The following is a 16,387-nucleotide window of genomic DNA, read 5'->3' on the forward strand; positions in this document are numbered from 1 at the left end:
TCCTGCGAGTGGGCTTCTGCTCATGGAAACCAAATGAGAAACTCAGCCTGTGCGTCCCCCTGTGTCCTGTGGGCGCAAACATCTCGGGCCTCCCATGCTCTCGTTCTGTCTCTCACGTCTATTTCCAAATGGACTTTTGCAGCTTCTTGAGGGCAAAAAACATTTGATTTTGTTTTAAGCATTTTTGCAGCTTCAACTGGCTACAAGGCCAGCTGCCAGCCCCGCTCAGCAAACCCTCCCCGCTACCTGGCCCAGCTCCCAGGGCTGTGCGCTCCGACTCGCGAGAGAAAGAGTCTGCTTGGCAAACCCAGCTCTTGCCAAGGTTCCTACCTCTGACCCAGCACCCTGGAGCCAAGGGACGAGGTCCTGAGGGTGGGGTGGAGCCAGGGAAAGGGTGCTGGTGGTGGAGTCAACGGCTGACGATCGCACATCACAGCTCCCACCTACTAGCCTTCGACACTGACCCGACACTTGCATCTTGCATCCATTTTAGCCCCTAACGTTTCCCACCCATCTTGCCAAATAGGTTTCTTCTCCGCCGTGGCGGTGCGGCAGCCAGCTGGGGACGGGGGACGCCCTGCCATCACGCGACCCACCTGCAAGCCAAAGAGGAATCCAGTTACAAGAACCAAGGGTCTGGGTCCCTTCTTGCCTGCCGAAGTGTGGGTAATAGAGTCAGCCACCCCTCCCACCAGCAGAGGCGTGCTACTCAAGTGTGCGCGCGGTGCTGACGGCCAGGACACCAGTCCCCGCGCGTGGTAGGGAAACGCGCAAGCAAGGAGACTGGGTTGGTGACGTCCCGACTTGCTGACCTGTGCAGCCCCCCTCAGTACACCCTGCCCCCCGGGTGTACACAGCAGCCCCTGGCCTGTCACCCCCTTCCTCGGGCTCTGTGAGGCCTTGGACTCCCACAGAAGGGACCCTTTGGGAGTGTCCTTCTTGCTGGACCATTCCCTGGGCTGCTAAGGTTGAGGAGAGAGACTCTGGGCTTCCCCTCGGGCCTTGATTAGAGAGGCGCTGCGTAGGATGCGTCCACACTGACCAGGGCTGCCGTGGTGGCCACCGGGAAAGGACTGGCTGGGGTGGGGGGGCAGTCCACAGAACTGCCCTGAGACAATGGGGCACACAGGCCACAGGGGCGAGACGGGCTACCCAGGACCCGTCTTCAGAAGCCCCGAGGCACCAAGGGAAAGTCGGCTGGACCCCTTGCTGGAGATACCGGGTGCAGGCTCGGATGGAGCTCTTGACGCTGCCGACCCTCCCGCGCGCCTCACGAAGGGAGACAGGCCGAGAGGAGCACCTGCTCCTCATCATCACCCTGCACGCCCGTTGCTTCCTCTGCGCCTCGCGCCACACTCCTGGCCACACATGTGGGCACACACAGGCCCACCGGGCACATGCCACCACCCCGCCCCGGCTACCGTCCTCACACTCCACGCTGCAGAGGGAAGAAGCCCACAGTGGAGCCAGCATGGTCACGAGCATCCTGGGTGCTGATGACAGAGGGGATGCAGCAAAGCTCAAACAGCCACAAGAGACTTGGGGGGCCCCTGCACATGGGACCCCAAAGCAGGCACACACCCAGTCCCCTGGCTCTGGCCTCTCCAGGGGGGAGATTACAGTGTGAGGAGCATGGGGGGGCACCTCCCACCTGAGTCCCACTTGGGGTGAGCAGCAAGGAGCCTCAAAGCTGGGGGTTGTCCCTTTGGAGCCATGAACCGCGTAAACCAGGGTGATGGGCTCCAGATGTGGATGCACCCCACCCCTGCTGTCCTGGTGAGCCCCAACTTTCCAGCGGGACTTCTGAATGGTCGGCACCCGGATACAGGGACCGGGCCCCATCACAAGAAGGCACACGGCCATCGCCAGCCAGCACCGCCCCGTGAGCTGCGTGCACTGAGGACGCGTCTGCCCCTGGCAGAGGACACCTGACACGCCAGCTCTCCCGGCAGGACCGAGCAGACCTCAGACGTGGATGCTCTGCCACGTCCCAAGATCATCACCCAGGGCAAGATGAAGACAGACACTGAATCACGCATCTCAACTCTGTTTTATTACAACACCAAGGAAAATAGTTGCAGGAGGAATGATACCAGAGATAAACAGGTTAAATCACTCACAATTGCATCAGCTATACCTTCCTAAAAGGGCATAAATATCACGGTGTCCGTGCATGCATTGTGGGAGAGGGTGTGTGTGTGCATGTGTGCATGTGTGTGTGTTTATGTGTGTCGGATGATTTCTCTCTAGGGTGTTGTTATAATTCTAGACAGATGATGGCTGGAGTCGGTGTCTTCTGGCAGACGAGGAAGGGGCACTCCCACTAGGACTGGGAACCAGCCTTTTTCTTCTGGAACTTTCTGAACTGAGACTGAATGGCCACCGCCGCACGTTCTGTCTCTGGAGCGTCCATGTCAATGTCGAATTCTTCTTGAACTTTCTTCTGCCCATCTGCAGCAAAAAACACAAACACGCAGCAATGACCGAGCTGAAGCAAGAGGCAGCGCCCAGCCCACCCCGACAAGGCCTAGCTGCAGAGTCGAGCCCGCGGGAGCGTGCCCTGGCTCTGGGGGGCAGCAGGCCCTTGTCCTCGGGGTGAGCAGGTGACATCACCTGACCGTCCCCCCAGGCCGAGTCTCACAAGGCTCAGGCTTCGCTCCAACAAGGCCAGCTTAGCAGTTTGTTTGCTGCGGGAGAAACACTGAACCGGCCCACGGTTCCCGCCATTGAAAGGGGGATCCAAAGGCAAAGCAACGGGAAAGCTCGCCGATTGGCCCTCGGCCCTGGGGGCCTCTCAGGGCACCCCCCGACTTCCAGCCAATACTTAGAACAAAGGAGTAAAATCCTCTTGGCCATGAAGCCAAGAATCTGTAAAACTTCCACTCAGTAGAAGAAACTGATGGTCAGGATCACCAAGTGCTCTTTCTCGTTCACTTCTTTTCAATTCAGACACAGGCCCCAGGCCGGGGCTGCCTCACTGCCCCGGGCCCCTGAGAGCAAGGCCAGGCTAGGTGTACCCTGCGGGCAGGACCCAATGGCCTCTCCTATTAAGACTCTCAGGTGAGCCCAAGATGCGGCCGGGGTGGCGATGCAGGTGTTTACAGGTGACGCAACATGGAGGCCCTGGAAACCCACTGGCCAGCCTGGGCTGGCACCTGAGCAGGGGAGCCAAGTCAGGGGCAGAAATCGGGGTCCCCAGAGGCAGGTGGGACAGCGCTAGCCAGGAGCAGGGAGCGGGCCTGTTCCCGGCTGGCCACCAGGCACCCCACACGTGTGTTCTGACCTCACGGCCCCGTCGCTTCCCCTTGGGATGATGTTCCTCCAGCCGCGGCGGGCAGGGGCGGGCTGCCGGCAAGGAGGCTGTGAGCTCCGCACTCGCCCCCTGCCGCGCTCCTGCACCTGCGAGCCCTCAACTGAGCAGCTGTTGCCTGGTGTTTCCTGAGGGTCCCCACACAGGCGCAGGTTTGACCGAGTCCCCCACTCGCACCCCTGCCTGAGGGGGTGCTGCCGGCTGCAGCTCTGCCAGCCCCTGGCCTGTGGTCTGTGACCTAGACCAGAACCAGAGTCCTCGGGAGCCCAGGAGAGCAGAGATTTCCAGTGCACCAAAGTCCAGGCGCTGTCTGGGGGCCCGAGTATTTTAACCTGCAAACCCTGAGGATGAGGGGACAGCAGGAGTGTCCCTAGGCCCTCCGGTGGCTGTGGGCAAGCCGTCCGCTCTGCAGGGCCCTGAACTCAGGGAACCCACTCCAGAGGAGGACCTGGGCGGCCCCCACCCCTACCCCCACCCCCGTGCCTGAGGCGCAAGTCCAGGCCGGGATGATTCATCATGGGAGGCCTGGAGGCCGAGCCCCTGCTCTCCTGCAGCAGAGCCTCCAGCCGGGAGCCTGAGGGAGCGGCACCTGCAGGTCTGGGAGTAGCTGTTTCCCATGGGACTGGATGGTCTCGAGCCCCTGAGCCTCCCCACAGAGGAGCAGGCAGCTCTGCTTCCTGACGGCAGGTGGGAGCAAAGCCCCAGCGCCAAAGGAGGTGGGGGATTTCGCTTTCAAATTTAAAACACTGCTGCAGCCTGAAGATTTTGAAGGGGCTGATTCATCTTTCCCTTTTTAAAATAGTTGGAGAAAACAGCAATATATTTTTTTGACAAATGATAAATGAAGATGCAGGAAGTTATGTATATTTAGGGAATAGATAATGAGAGGAAGGACGGGTCATAAAAATAAATTTCACAATTACATCTTAAACTAATATCTCCAGCCGAATGGGATGTATAGATCCCGCCCGCGCTTGGCAAATACTACAGTGCTGAGGAAAGCAAGCAGGATATTTCAGGAGCCTGACTTTCTGTTTACTTTGCAGAACGAGCCTTCTTTGGGGAAGGCTGATCTTACCCTTCCGCTGAGCAGGCCCGGGGTGGGGGTGTGTAAACCCGGGGGAGGGGAACCCCGATTGCGGGGGGTTGGGGGGGGTGGGGGGAGGGGGGGGTCACAGCGCAGGTGCAATGCCCGGAATGTGGTGGTGGGGCCACGTGACCCTGAAGCCAGAAACGCTCAGCTCTGAGAACCCCCAACTTGGCAGGAGGAAGGGAGGTAGGAAGAGGGCCTGGGGGGGAACCGAGGGGGCACCAGCCTGTGGCCTCACGTGTTCGTGCAGAGACCCAGGCCCAGCCAAGACCCCTCCTGTGCGGTGACAGCCCCGAGGGGTGCGGGGGTCACCAGGGAGGAACCAGGGCCACCAGCAACCCCAGGGCCTTCTCCAGTGAGGACCCCAGAGAGGGGCCCTCAGCCACGCCACAGGGGAGGACACCTGGGGGTGCTCCCGCACTCCTCTCTCACTCCGAACCCCAGTTCTGAGCAGCTCATGGGCCGGCACCTGCCAGGGTCTCCTCATCACTGCTGACTGCAGGTCAGCATGAGGCGGCCCCGGGTGCACCCCTTCCTGAGTCCCTGTCCCTGCCGCCCGCCCCTGTCCTCTGGCTGAGGCTTATATGCACACAGAGGCAAAGACATACCCCTGAAACCACATAGTTTTGTAATCAGTGGTAAATCAATAAAACTTTTTTTCCTAAAAAATGGGTGGGGGCATAATCCCAAACTCCACCGGAGAATGAGAGGAAACTGAACTTCTGGACTCTACAGCTCAGGAGGTACGAGCAGAGGGACCCCATAACACAATGTCCTATGTGCCCAGCTGGGCGGACCCCAAAATATCTGAGACTTCACCCAAACTCTGCCACGTCCATTCACTGAAGACCTGGCCTCTCATGCCAAAGGGCAGAGTGAGGGAGTGAAAAGCCTTATCACCCCGCCCGCTCTCACAGCCCCATCTTGCAGCCGCCATCTCTCACACCCCACGCCACCCCCAGAACAAAGAGCACAGCTGCCAAGCAATGACACCTCCTCCCTGGGCAGAAATTTCATCAAACCAAGGCAGGACGCAGGTTGCTAACCGGCCAGCATGAGGACTTGGATAACCAAGGCCCCCAGGGGGACCTGGGTGTGCTGGGCACCGGCACAGACATCCTGATGCTACCCAAAAACCACCTCATCCCCCGCAGACAGCGAGCAGGACGCGCCTCTGTTGGCTTGTGTTTTATTTTGACATGAGCGAGACGTGCAGGTGCATCTTCCCAAAGACAACCCCGTGGCTGAGCATCGAGACTCTCCCGCATAGACTTACAGGGACGCTCCTGTGCAGCTCGCCTGGCGGCGAATGTGAAATAGAGGACCATAAACACAAAAGGAAGGAACTGCCACCAGCTGGAGACAAGCCCAGATGACTATCCCCCGTCTCCGACACTGTCGCAACATCCCCTCCAGTCGGGGAAGTCCTGCTTGCCAATAGCTATTCCCGCACCGGAACTGAGGGCTGGTGTGGGGTCCCCAGTCAGCCCTATGGCAGGTCACCTGGGTCTGCCCGAGCACTGTGCCACGCCTGAGTCCCGCAGGCTGTTGCCCAGAGGAAGACGCTTCCTCTCTCTGTGCTGGAGGCTGAAGTCAGTCCAGGGGTCCGCTGGCTTGGCATCTCCCGAGGCCTCCCTCCTAGGCCAGCGACAGCCGTCTACGCCTGAGTCCGCACCCGCAGCCTCTCCTCGTCTTATAAAGACTTGGGTCAGACTGGATCAGGCCCCACCTACCAGGCTCCTTTTAACTCGCTCTTCTCGTGAAAGGCCCTATCTGCACTCACGGCCCATTCTGAGAGACCGGGGCTCCGACTCCAGCATGTGGATCTGGGGGGACATGGTCAGCGTAACTTTGGGGCTCTCTGCAGAGCAGCTGCGCATTTCTCGCTGGTCTGACTTGTGCACAGATTCCTGGATTCCTCCAGGAATCCAGGTCTTGCTCCAAATCTTGATTTTACTCCCCAGTCTTGTGCTCCTTTCTGCTCTTCAGACACAAGCCTCTGTGCTCGGGACGGGCGTCGGTGGGGCCCGCTGCTGTTGCTCAGGGAATCTCTTCTAGGCTCCAAGTCTGAGCATGGACCACGAGGAGCCGGTGGCGAGCCTGCCCACAACCAGGTGGCCGGGCAGAACTTTACCAAGTGCCTTCATTCGGCACGTGGTCTGCAAAGCCAGGCACAAGCTGTGACTGTCCTAGGGGCTGGAGAAGAGCAGGGAGCACCCCCACACTCCTGCTCTCCCGGGGAGCACTGACAACAAAAGGGAAATGCACAAAGACGTAATGCAACCTCAGAAATTCCAAGATAAAGCCGGAGACAGAGCTATGTCCAGGCGGTCAGGGGAGGCAGGGAAAGGACCGTGTGTGGGGCAGAGGCCGCCCCCAAGGCCAGCTTGCGGCCCGTCTGCCCGGGAGGGAGGGGCAGCCAGGCTCTTAGTCGATGAGAAACAACAGTTTCTAAAAAATTATCCTTCATTGGTGCACTCGCAATCTAAGTGGCAGACTCCAAATAATTAGCATAAAATCCTTTAAAAAACGAACAGACGTGTAGTCATTCAGGGCATAACTGAGCTATTCATGGATCCTGAACAGCCCAAGATAGGATGAAAAGTTGGAATCGCAACATCATTCAAAAATATATCGTGTGAACCCCCACGTTTGGTCAAAGGAACTCAAGTCTATTTGTTTCTGAGCTGATGATATAAGATGTTGCCTGGGGTACCGGCGCCGTCATGAACACAGGGCCATACACACACATGCACACATGCACACACACACGCACATGCTCCCACAGAGACGTAGCCATACAGACACACAAATGCACAGCACACGCACACAGGCACACACACATGCACCCATATAGACACACAGAGACATACACACAGCGAGACACACAAAGATGAACACATACACACACACTCGTGTACACACACACACAATCGGCAGACACACACACACACACTCACACACATACACACAGGGACGGCTTGCATTCACCTACTAATAAAGCTCCATATTTTAAGATTTATTTTATAGAAACAAATTACCTCCTAAGGCCTAATCCTGTAGATCAGAAATTTGCGCATAAGCAGTAAATTGGGGTATAATTGTCCTGAGTAGGAGTGTGTCTTGATCAGGAGCGCAGCACAGAGCTGCTATAAAAGGACCTGCATTTTCACATGCCATAAAGAAATAACAGTCATTTAACTTAAGTATGCCCTGCGAGCGGGGCTTGAATGCCACGGCTCTGAGGCGGCCTGCCTCTTCCAAGGGGTGATATTAACTCGGCACACGCCAGCATCTGTCCGTGGCCTTGCCCTTGATGCTCTTGAGCTCGCTGAGGTGGAGGGCCCAGCCCCGCCTCTCCTGCCCCGGCCCCTGGCGAGGACAGCAATGTGGCTGCCTCCGGAGGGCCTCAGACCCCGAGGCCTGAGGGAAAGCAGAGAAAAGTAAGGAAAGCGAGTAAGAAGGGGGAATTTTTAGCCTTTACGCCCCAAAGTGGATCAAAACATACCCAGAGAACAGATATCTGGTGTTTGGGAAAAGGTTATTACCTCCAAGAAAAAGAAGTAATGACAATAAATTGCTATAGCTACTCTGTAAAAATATTGGCATCAGGCCTCCGTTTCATGAGATGCCAATAATAAGCAAAGACAACGCAGTATTTGAAAAGCTGCAGAGGAAGCCTGAAGAGGGCCGGCATCCTTCGCGGTGACTCCCGAATGGAACAGCCCCTCTCTGCCAGGCAGGTGCTGGCGCCCAGCAAGCAGCTCCCAGTGGTTTCTCGCCCCTGCCGCCGGCCTGGGATTTATCCAGCTGGGGTTGCTGGTGCGGAGAATTGCAATTTTCCAGGTCTTTGCTAAGCAGCAGAGATTAATGAGCTGGGTCAGGCCTTAGCAGTGCCCGGCAAGGGGTCTTTCTGCCTCTATTGCGCACCCACATCAAATGAACACAATCCCCATTTCTCCTAACTTTCCATTTACCAAGTTGGTGCCTTCTTTGGTACTTACAGCTGTTTGCAAGAGAGAGAGAAATCCTTTGGTCCCACAGTAGTGCTGTTCTGACACACACAGCCTGCGCAGCACCAGCCAGGCCGGGGTTAAGCCCAAGGCCAAGTCATGGGCTGAAAGCAAAAACTCACTCACAGCCCCGCCCCTGGCCCCTGCAGAGATCCCTCTTCCCTGGCCTCCCCCTAGACCCTCTCCTTTACGTAAAACAAGTACCCAGCTGTGGCATTCAGATAATCAGATGAGTGTGACTCTTGGGGTATCAGCAGAAAGGAGCACTATGAGACCAAACTCCCCCAAGTTCATTAACCAAGGAAGACAACCAAAGAGGTAGATTTAAACATCATTGAAAAATTATTTTTCTACTGGGAAGGCAGACGTGGTCCCTACTTGCATTTCTCTGCTCCACTGCTGAATGAGAGCCCCCAGGTGTGTGGCTTAAACAACCGATATTTACTTTCTCTGGGGCTGGGGCTGGAAGGCCAAGGTCAAGATGGCCGACCTCCGAGGCCACCCTGTCCCTGCGTCCTCGCGGGCCCATCCCTCTGAGCCCGTCGGCCTGATCTCTTCTCGAAGGACATGAGTCAGCTTGGATTAGGGCCATGCTGACAGCCTTGTTTTGTTTGATTGCCCCGTTATTCTTTTTTAATTGAGGTAATGTTGGTTTACATTGTTGTTTGTATTTGGGGATACAGAGGATCCCCCTTCTTGTGTTATCACCCCTTTAAAGGCCCTCTCTCCAACACAGTCACGTTTGGAGTGCAGGGCTTGGGGTTGAGCATAAGGACCTTAGGGCGGGGACACTCAACATTTTCTAGGGGAAAAAATCAAGACAAACCAATGAGGCAGCGGAGAAGCAGCTGGACTCGAGAGGGGTCAGACTCCTTTCCCAGGTCACACCCTTCCTTGTGTTTAAGGACGGTCACGAAATGAGGTTTGTTTCTCTCTGGTGCTATTTCGAGGAACAAGGACAGCGGTCAGCGGCCTGCGGCCTGCTTCTGGACGCACTGGGGAAATCACCAGGCCGGCTGCGGCCCCAGGCGGTGGACAGATGGCTGGGCCAGTGCCCTCTCCCCTCTCCCTCCACCACGCCCTGAGAACCCGCCACGCCCCGGATGTCCTGGGAGCAGAATTCCGCCATGCAGGCTTTGGGGTCAGCCCAGCAGGTGCCCCATCACAGGACCCCCGAGAAGGCAGAAATGAGCGCAGAAATGAGCGCCAGGGTGAGGGCCCAGCCAGGAAGACCCGTCTCCGGCCAACACGGAGGAGAGGCCTGGGTCACACCCCCTGTCCTTCCACCCAGCAGCAGGGCGGCCTCTGCTGGAAACCCCACCGGGTGGCCGAGTGCTGCAGATCATTGCCAGCCACACCCCGTCCCCCAGAAATTCCCCCATTCTCTGTCCCCCAGAAATTCCATAAGGCGCTGGTACCCTTTAATAAATCAACTTCTACCGAACCGACAGTAGATTTGTCGCCTCCGGCACCTTCTCCCACAGACACTCCTAGTCGTCACGGGGCTGGGGAGGAAGAGGAGGAAGACACCCTGTGTCCGGAGAGCACGAGGGGGTCTTTAGACTGCGGACCCGAGTCTTTCCTCTTATCTGCTCAGACAGCTCTGGAGGGCTTCCCGGAGGAGAGTGGGCAGATGAGGCCTTACAGGGGTGAGGGCAACGCACCAAGCTTCTCTTCCTCTTCCAAGACAAGGAAGGAATGGAAAGAACTGGCCAGGAATCAAGTACTACCTTCCCTAACAGTAAACCACGGACAGAGAGCCACGCGGCCCCTCCCTCACGCTCCACCAAGAAAAACTACTTCAAGCCGCTGGGAGGAGGCGGAGTGAAGAGCAGAGCCGAGCCTGGCAGGTATGCACGGGCTCGGAACAGGCACCTTTTGTCTTATTTTCTTGTTCCGATCTGCTTCTGCTAGCTGGGATGCTGCTGCGATGGCTGGTGCTCAAGCAGCCCGAATGCTCAGAGGTTTGCGCTGAGGATAGCAAAACAGTCATACGGGGGCTCAGTGCTCCTCGCGGCCACTCTGCTGCCCTCCACTACCTACCTCCAGACACCATTTACATAGCCCATATATTTTCAATGTATAGTATATATTACATAATATGTAATAAATAGATGTGAAAACGATATACTCCCTATATTGTATATATAATTTAAGGTGTTGTTATTTTAGGGTTTGATTTTTTGGTAGATGAACCTCATTTTCCTCCACGTTATAACAAGTATATAATCCCTTTGAAAACACTTCACTTCAAGCTGATAATAACGAAAATTCAATACATCGTTGTGCGTAGCCTGGCTCATTTTCTCCCTTTGACTGTGTGCTTTTCCTCCTGAGACACCTGTCCAGTTCCTGATACGTGTGGATGGCCGTTTCTTCTTAATGATCAAGAGTTTGAAGACCTCAGCTCTTTTGCAGAAATATTTCCTGTATCTTCAGGAACACTGGCAGCCTAACTCCCCGGCCGCCCTCCGGCCTCCGGCTCTCCCCTCCCCTCCGGGGAATCAGTTCTCTCACAACACCCTGCCCTGCCTGGTACAGTCACTCAAAGTACGAGCCTTTCTAGGGCTTGAAGACGCAGAAAAGGAGCGTGTTATGCCCTCCTAGGGAGGTGGTTCCTGCTCAAGTCTTTGTCTCCTTCTTTCATTCTGCTGCAGCTCCCTGTTTCCTTCTTTGCATTGTTTTAGAATATTTGGCCTTTTTGCCTTTCTCTGACTTTGCCAGGACTCATCAGGCAGCACAGGCTAAAATGCTGACCTCTTTGTCAGACTCCCTTTTGGCTTTAGCTTCCAAACTTCAAAACACCAGCTTTGAGCATTAAACCCCGAGAATGTCACCACCACGGAGAATTTTATAAAGTTCCCCACTTTTAACTTGCAAGAAAAGTCCAAGCAATCGTAACCAGGGGACATTTTCTAGTCACCTCAAAGGAGTATCCTCTCACCTAATTCATAGAAAAACTCATCGAGGTCCTGCCTCTCCTGCTCCCAACATACAAGGGAATGTGACTTTCAAGGGAGACACAGAAGCTAAGAAAATAAAAGGCATTTCAGAACCCAGTACAGTGGAGGAGAAAAGTCCGTAGACTAGAGACAAGTGAGCCCCAGCTCCCGGGTGTGGTCGGCCAAGCTGGGAACAATCCAGAAGGCAACATGGGCTGGGAACAATCCAGGGGGCAACAACAGCATGGGCTGGGAACTCATTACATGGCCCCTGGAAATGATCTGACTTTGAGGCTGGCCGTGGGCCTCTTCTCCGTCCTCTGGGGAGCGTGGCCTGACTAAAGGCACCTTGGAGGCCGCACACCCCCTGGCTGGGGTCCCGCATCCTTCCTGTAGAGTTCCCCCCACTCCTGGCCACATCCCACGCTGCTCTCTGGCCTGGGCCTCCATCCAAGCATCCAAGGTGCTCCTCTGGGGGTTTTCAGGAATCACCAGCTTTCTCAGATGTGCGAGACTACTCAGCAGAGGGGCCCACCGTGCACAGAATCGGACTTCGGGTGCAAAGCTCGGAGTGAAGCTGGGAAGGGGGTCTGAAAAGCCAGGTCCAACTGCAGCTCAGCTGAGTCACACCCTTCAACCCAGGGCTGCCTCGCCCCCCATCATGTCACACCTGGGAGCCTCTGCAGCTCCCACATGGCCACATCCGGTCCCAGCTCCCCAAACCTGTCCATGCGCTTCAAGCATCCTAACTGGCCAGCGCTCGCGAGGGGCATCTCCAGGCAGCGGCGGGCACCTCCATCCCCAAACACCGCTTTGCGTGTGAACAAGGATGTGTGTTGAGTCCCAGAACCACTGAGGTCATGCGGCACACCTCAGCCTCGCACCCCTCTTCACGTCCAAGTGCAGACACATCACTCCTGCTGGTTTTTTAAAAACAACACTATGTCAAGAGCTCCTGCCAGGTACTCGGCCATCTGTTAGATCAGAGGTGAGTTGCCCCAACTTCAGGCCGTGCTATTCTATTTACCCAGAAGATGCCACGTGTTTATAAAAAGAGAAAAAGATGAAATACCCAAGAGGGAATAAAGTGACGCCGTTTGTGGACCAGGTCACCAAGCCCCAGGGAGCACCCCAACTCAGGAGGACTAGCTGGCTAAGGCAGAGTTCTGGCTTCTATTGCAAGCATTATTTATTAATAAAAACCACGTTCTGGCAGCCCAGGCCAAGAAGAACAGGTAAGAAGCTCTTAGTTGGGGAGCAGGAAAGTTGACTCCAGACTTCCTGCACCGGGCCAGGGGGAAGCTCAGGTGTGGGTGGGGCTTGGTCCCTGACCTTCAAGCGTTGAACCAGCACCTCCTTCAGGTTACACTGTGACCGCCCCTTCAAAGGCCCTACAGGCCAAAGATAAAGCAGAGTGTTTTTATTTCAAGAATCCTAAAAACAGAAATTCCCAGTGCCAGCAACATGATCCAAAATGACACACTTTTGAAATCATATTTTTAAAAAGCACGTTTCAAAGGACCAGCACTGAAACACCAACCCTGAACTTTTCCAATTATCAACAGAGGTAGAAGCATTTCTTTCTAGATTAAAAATTTAGCAGTGATGGAAGAGCCATTTTTGGTTGCAGTAGCTCAAGGGAGCACTAATAGCAGCTGATGTCAAGAAAATGAAGAGGGGAAGCCAGTTTGGAGAGAGTGTTGGGGGAAATCTAGTGCCCGCCTATCGGGTTAAACTTTTCTCTTTCCTTAGAGCCTCCTTCCAGCCCAGAACCACAATTCCAGGATGTCATGGTTTTGCTCAACTTTGAGATGTGCGAGCAGAACTGAGCACTGTCTGCAGGGAGCTCTTGGGCCTTCTCCTCTCTGGCCCCTTCCCCGCCAGATCCAGCTCAGAAATTCAGAAGCTGAGTTCGACTGTCCCAGGCCGTCCTCCTCGGAGATGCCAGGAGCCTGGATTTAGAGAAAACGCAGGTGAGACATTTTCAAGGAGTAGCCGCGCTCAGCCTCGGCCCACCGTGGGGGTGAGAGCCGGCCCTGCCGTCCTGGCCCGGCAGCCTCTTTGCAAAACATGAGGCAGAGCCAGGAAGCATCCAGAAAACAAGTCCTTATGCTTGCTCAGCAGTCAGCTAACTGGAGATGCATATGTTTGGGGAAAAGATGGAATGTTCCTATTTTCATCCACTTTGTTGTGACACGTCTATGGGTTGTCGCGTTCACAGCCGGTGGCCACCCCGCTCAGCTCCATCCCGCTCAGCTCCACCCCGCTCAGCTCCATCCCGCTCAGCATCCCACAAGCTTCTCCCAGAGCTGCGTCTAGTCTAGTTCCTCCCCAGAGGCGCTATGCCCTCCGCAAGTGCAGAAAATCAGGCCAAAAGGCGTTAAACACGGTCAGGTGTCCGGGGAAGAGAAGGCCACGGAATCATGAAGGGCTAAAGGCGCCCCACAGTGAGGACCTGGGACCCCAGGGAGGGCAGGGTTCACGGTGGACCCGCCAGCAGATGGGCAGACGCAGGTGGCACAGCCCCGCCAGGCCCGCTTCAGGAACAAACTGAGATCAGCGTGGCTTGTGGCATCCGGGCAACCGGACAGTAGGCGCCTCAGAGCCACGCTGCAAGGCCCATGTTCAGGAGGCGCCGGGATGTCCGCGAGCCCCAGAGGAAGCCCAGCCAACTTTTGATATTAAACCTTTCTCTTTTCTTCTGAAATTCCAGGGAAATGATGGCCAAGTACAGCTCCCTGGGGGGAATAGCTTGAGCACATTCTGTGGCCAGAAAGTGTATCCTGATCCCCGGCAGCGCCTCCCTGGTAGATTCCCACGAGCCAGGCCCTTTCAGACACCCTATAAAGATGTGGTCTCTACAGACCAGCAGGAACGCGGGGCGCACGCACACTCTCCCCACAGGTCTGTGTTTGCATCGAATCTGCAGACCCTGACATCCAGGCACGCGAGGGGGACCCCGACCCGGGGCCAGCCCTGCTGCATGGGGGCCCAAGCTGAGCGGGATCTGCAGGGAGAATGACGTGGCCACGAGAGCATCTAACACCCCAGGGGCCGCTGTCTTGTGATGACTGTGCCGGGGTGATGAGAGCCTGCGAGATGGCCTTGCTAAGGAAAGGCCGGAGCCCAGTGTTCAATCCTCTCCTGGGCCTGGGATGGTGGAAGGGGAGTGAGAAACGAGCGTGCTTTAGAAACACTGCAGGGACCTCCCTGGTGGCTCAAGGGGTGAAGTCTCAGCACTGTGAAGCTGTCCGCAGCCTCTGCAGCACGAGTTCAATCCCCGGCCAGGGAGCTACCCACAGGGCACAGCAGACCTCTCCTGTCTCCCCGCTGCTCCCTTCAGCGGTGGATTTCAGTCAATCCTCCTGTTCTGCTCCCCACTCTGACTCTGGCGAATCCTCTCATCCCCTGCGCCTCTGGCCTGCACCCCAGCTCTTACATGCATAAATAAATAAATCTTTAAAAAAATAGAAATACTGCAGCAGCCACTCGCGATAACACCAGCCGTGGGCCTCCGGGGCCACATCCTGCACTGCTGGAACGCTGCCCTGGAGCAGCTGCGGGGGCTGACAGGGCCTGTGGGACCCAAAGGAGTCCCAGGGTTGAGAAACAGTCTCCATATGAGTTACCTTGGGAGGAGATGGGGCTGGAGTTCGAGGGACCCTAATTTTTAAGTATCTTTTTAAATGAAATCTTTCAGCACAGTCTGAATCTCGACAAGAACGACAAAATGCACTGTGGAAGCAGCAGAACTGGCAGGTCTTGTCCCAGCCTGCAGGCCTGTGTCCATGCAGGTCTCAGTAAGGCTGTTCCTTTGAAATGCAGCTCTCTGCCCACGGTGTCTATGCAGGCGCCTCTATTTTCCTTTCTTTTTCCTAACAAACCTGCCCTTTTAAATGCAGCCTTTGCCTGTTTGTGTCAAAAAAAAAAAACCCAGAACTGCAGACCCGGGCAAGGACAGTGTTCAGGCTGAGCTGCTCACAGGCCTGCTGAGGAGAAGGCCGCTGAGGATGTCAAGCGGCGTCGCTGTCAAAACCCAGCATTAATAAAAACGCCCCTCTGAGGGGAGCCGCACAGGGGGTTACCGGCCGTCACGCCCCAAGCCCGGGGCCCCCAGCGCCTGTCGCCGGCTTTCCTGGCAAGCTTCCCCGGCGGGTTTCTGTGAGGGGACGAGTATCTTGGCTTCTCAGCTGACCAGCTTCACTGCGGGCAGCAGGGGACCCGCCCCGGGGGCCGGGAAGGAGCAGGACTGACATTCCAGGTCCTGCTCTGGCCTCGGCTCCAGGCGGACGCGTCCGTGCTGCGTCCCGTGAGCCCAGGTCTCGTCCTCACACGTGTGAATCGAGGTTGTGAACTCAGGTGTGCGGAGCACCTACATGAAAGCCAGTCTGGTCCAAAAGCTTCTCCAGGGCGTGAAGGCAGATTTGGGCATCTCTGACCTGGGAGCCCTGGGGGCTGCATCAGCCCCCCGGCAACACCTCAGCCCCTCGGGCAGCAGTAGGCCGGGCCTCCCAGGGACTCCTGGAGTCACATGGGGGCCTCCTTCCCGCACCTTTCCCGGGGCCACGGCAGCCTGGTGGGCTGGGAAGGCAGCTCCTCTGGTGCCTCCAGCTCCAGCTCACCGGTGGCCCCCGCTGGCCCAGCTCAGGAGGCGGCCCCTCCCCCGCCAGCTCCGCCAAACCTGACCCCCCAGGGGCAGAGCCCGCTCTGCCCCCACCCCTTTCCCAGCTGGCTGAGGGGTCCCTTCGGACTGGCCGCAGCGCACAGCTCCGCACCCACCGGCAACACCCCGCCTTCCTGCGACGCCCCCACCCCACCCTCTCTCTGCCACCCCCTTTGCCTCCCGAGTGACACCTGAGGAGGCTGGGGCTGCAGCGGCTGCTGAGAACGCACGTTAACCTTCCCGGGACAGCCTAATTGCCGGAGAACGTCAAATATGTCAGTTTTCAAAAATAGATCTGACAGTTCTCCTTCCTTTGGAAATATTAAGCCAACGATGACACTACACAGTTAAAAGAAAAAGGATGGTATT

The 16,387-nt window shown here is 56.4% G+C and overlaps 1 protein-coding gene across 1 annotated transcript in view; it reads right to left on the bottom strand.

The window, feature by feature from the left end:
• Nucleotides 1-2,037: 2,037 nt before the first annotated feature.
• The window catches only part of PCP4 (Purkinje cell protein 4), a 46,998-nt gene continuing 32,648 nt past the window's right edge, over nucleotides 2,038-16,387 (bottom strand). Inside the window, exon 3 of the mRNA XM_037524928.2 lies at nucleotides 2,038-2,451. Coding sequence (XP_037380825.1) covers nucleotides 2,324-2,451 — 128 coding nt within the window. The 3' untranslated portion in view covers nucleotides 2,038-2,323. The remainder of the gene's footprint in view (nucleotides 2,452-16,387) is intronic.

The sequence above is a fragment of the Talpa occidentalis genome, unplaced genomic scaffold, assembly GCF_014898055.3.
Source record: "Talpa occidentalis isolate TD23 unplaced genomic scaffold, MPIMG_talOcc4v2.1 talOcc4.4, whole genome shotgun sequence".
NCBI lineage: Eukaryota > Metazoa > Chordata > Mammalia > Eulipotyphla > Talpidae > Talpa > Talpa occidentalis.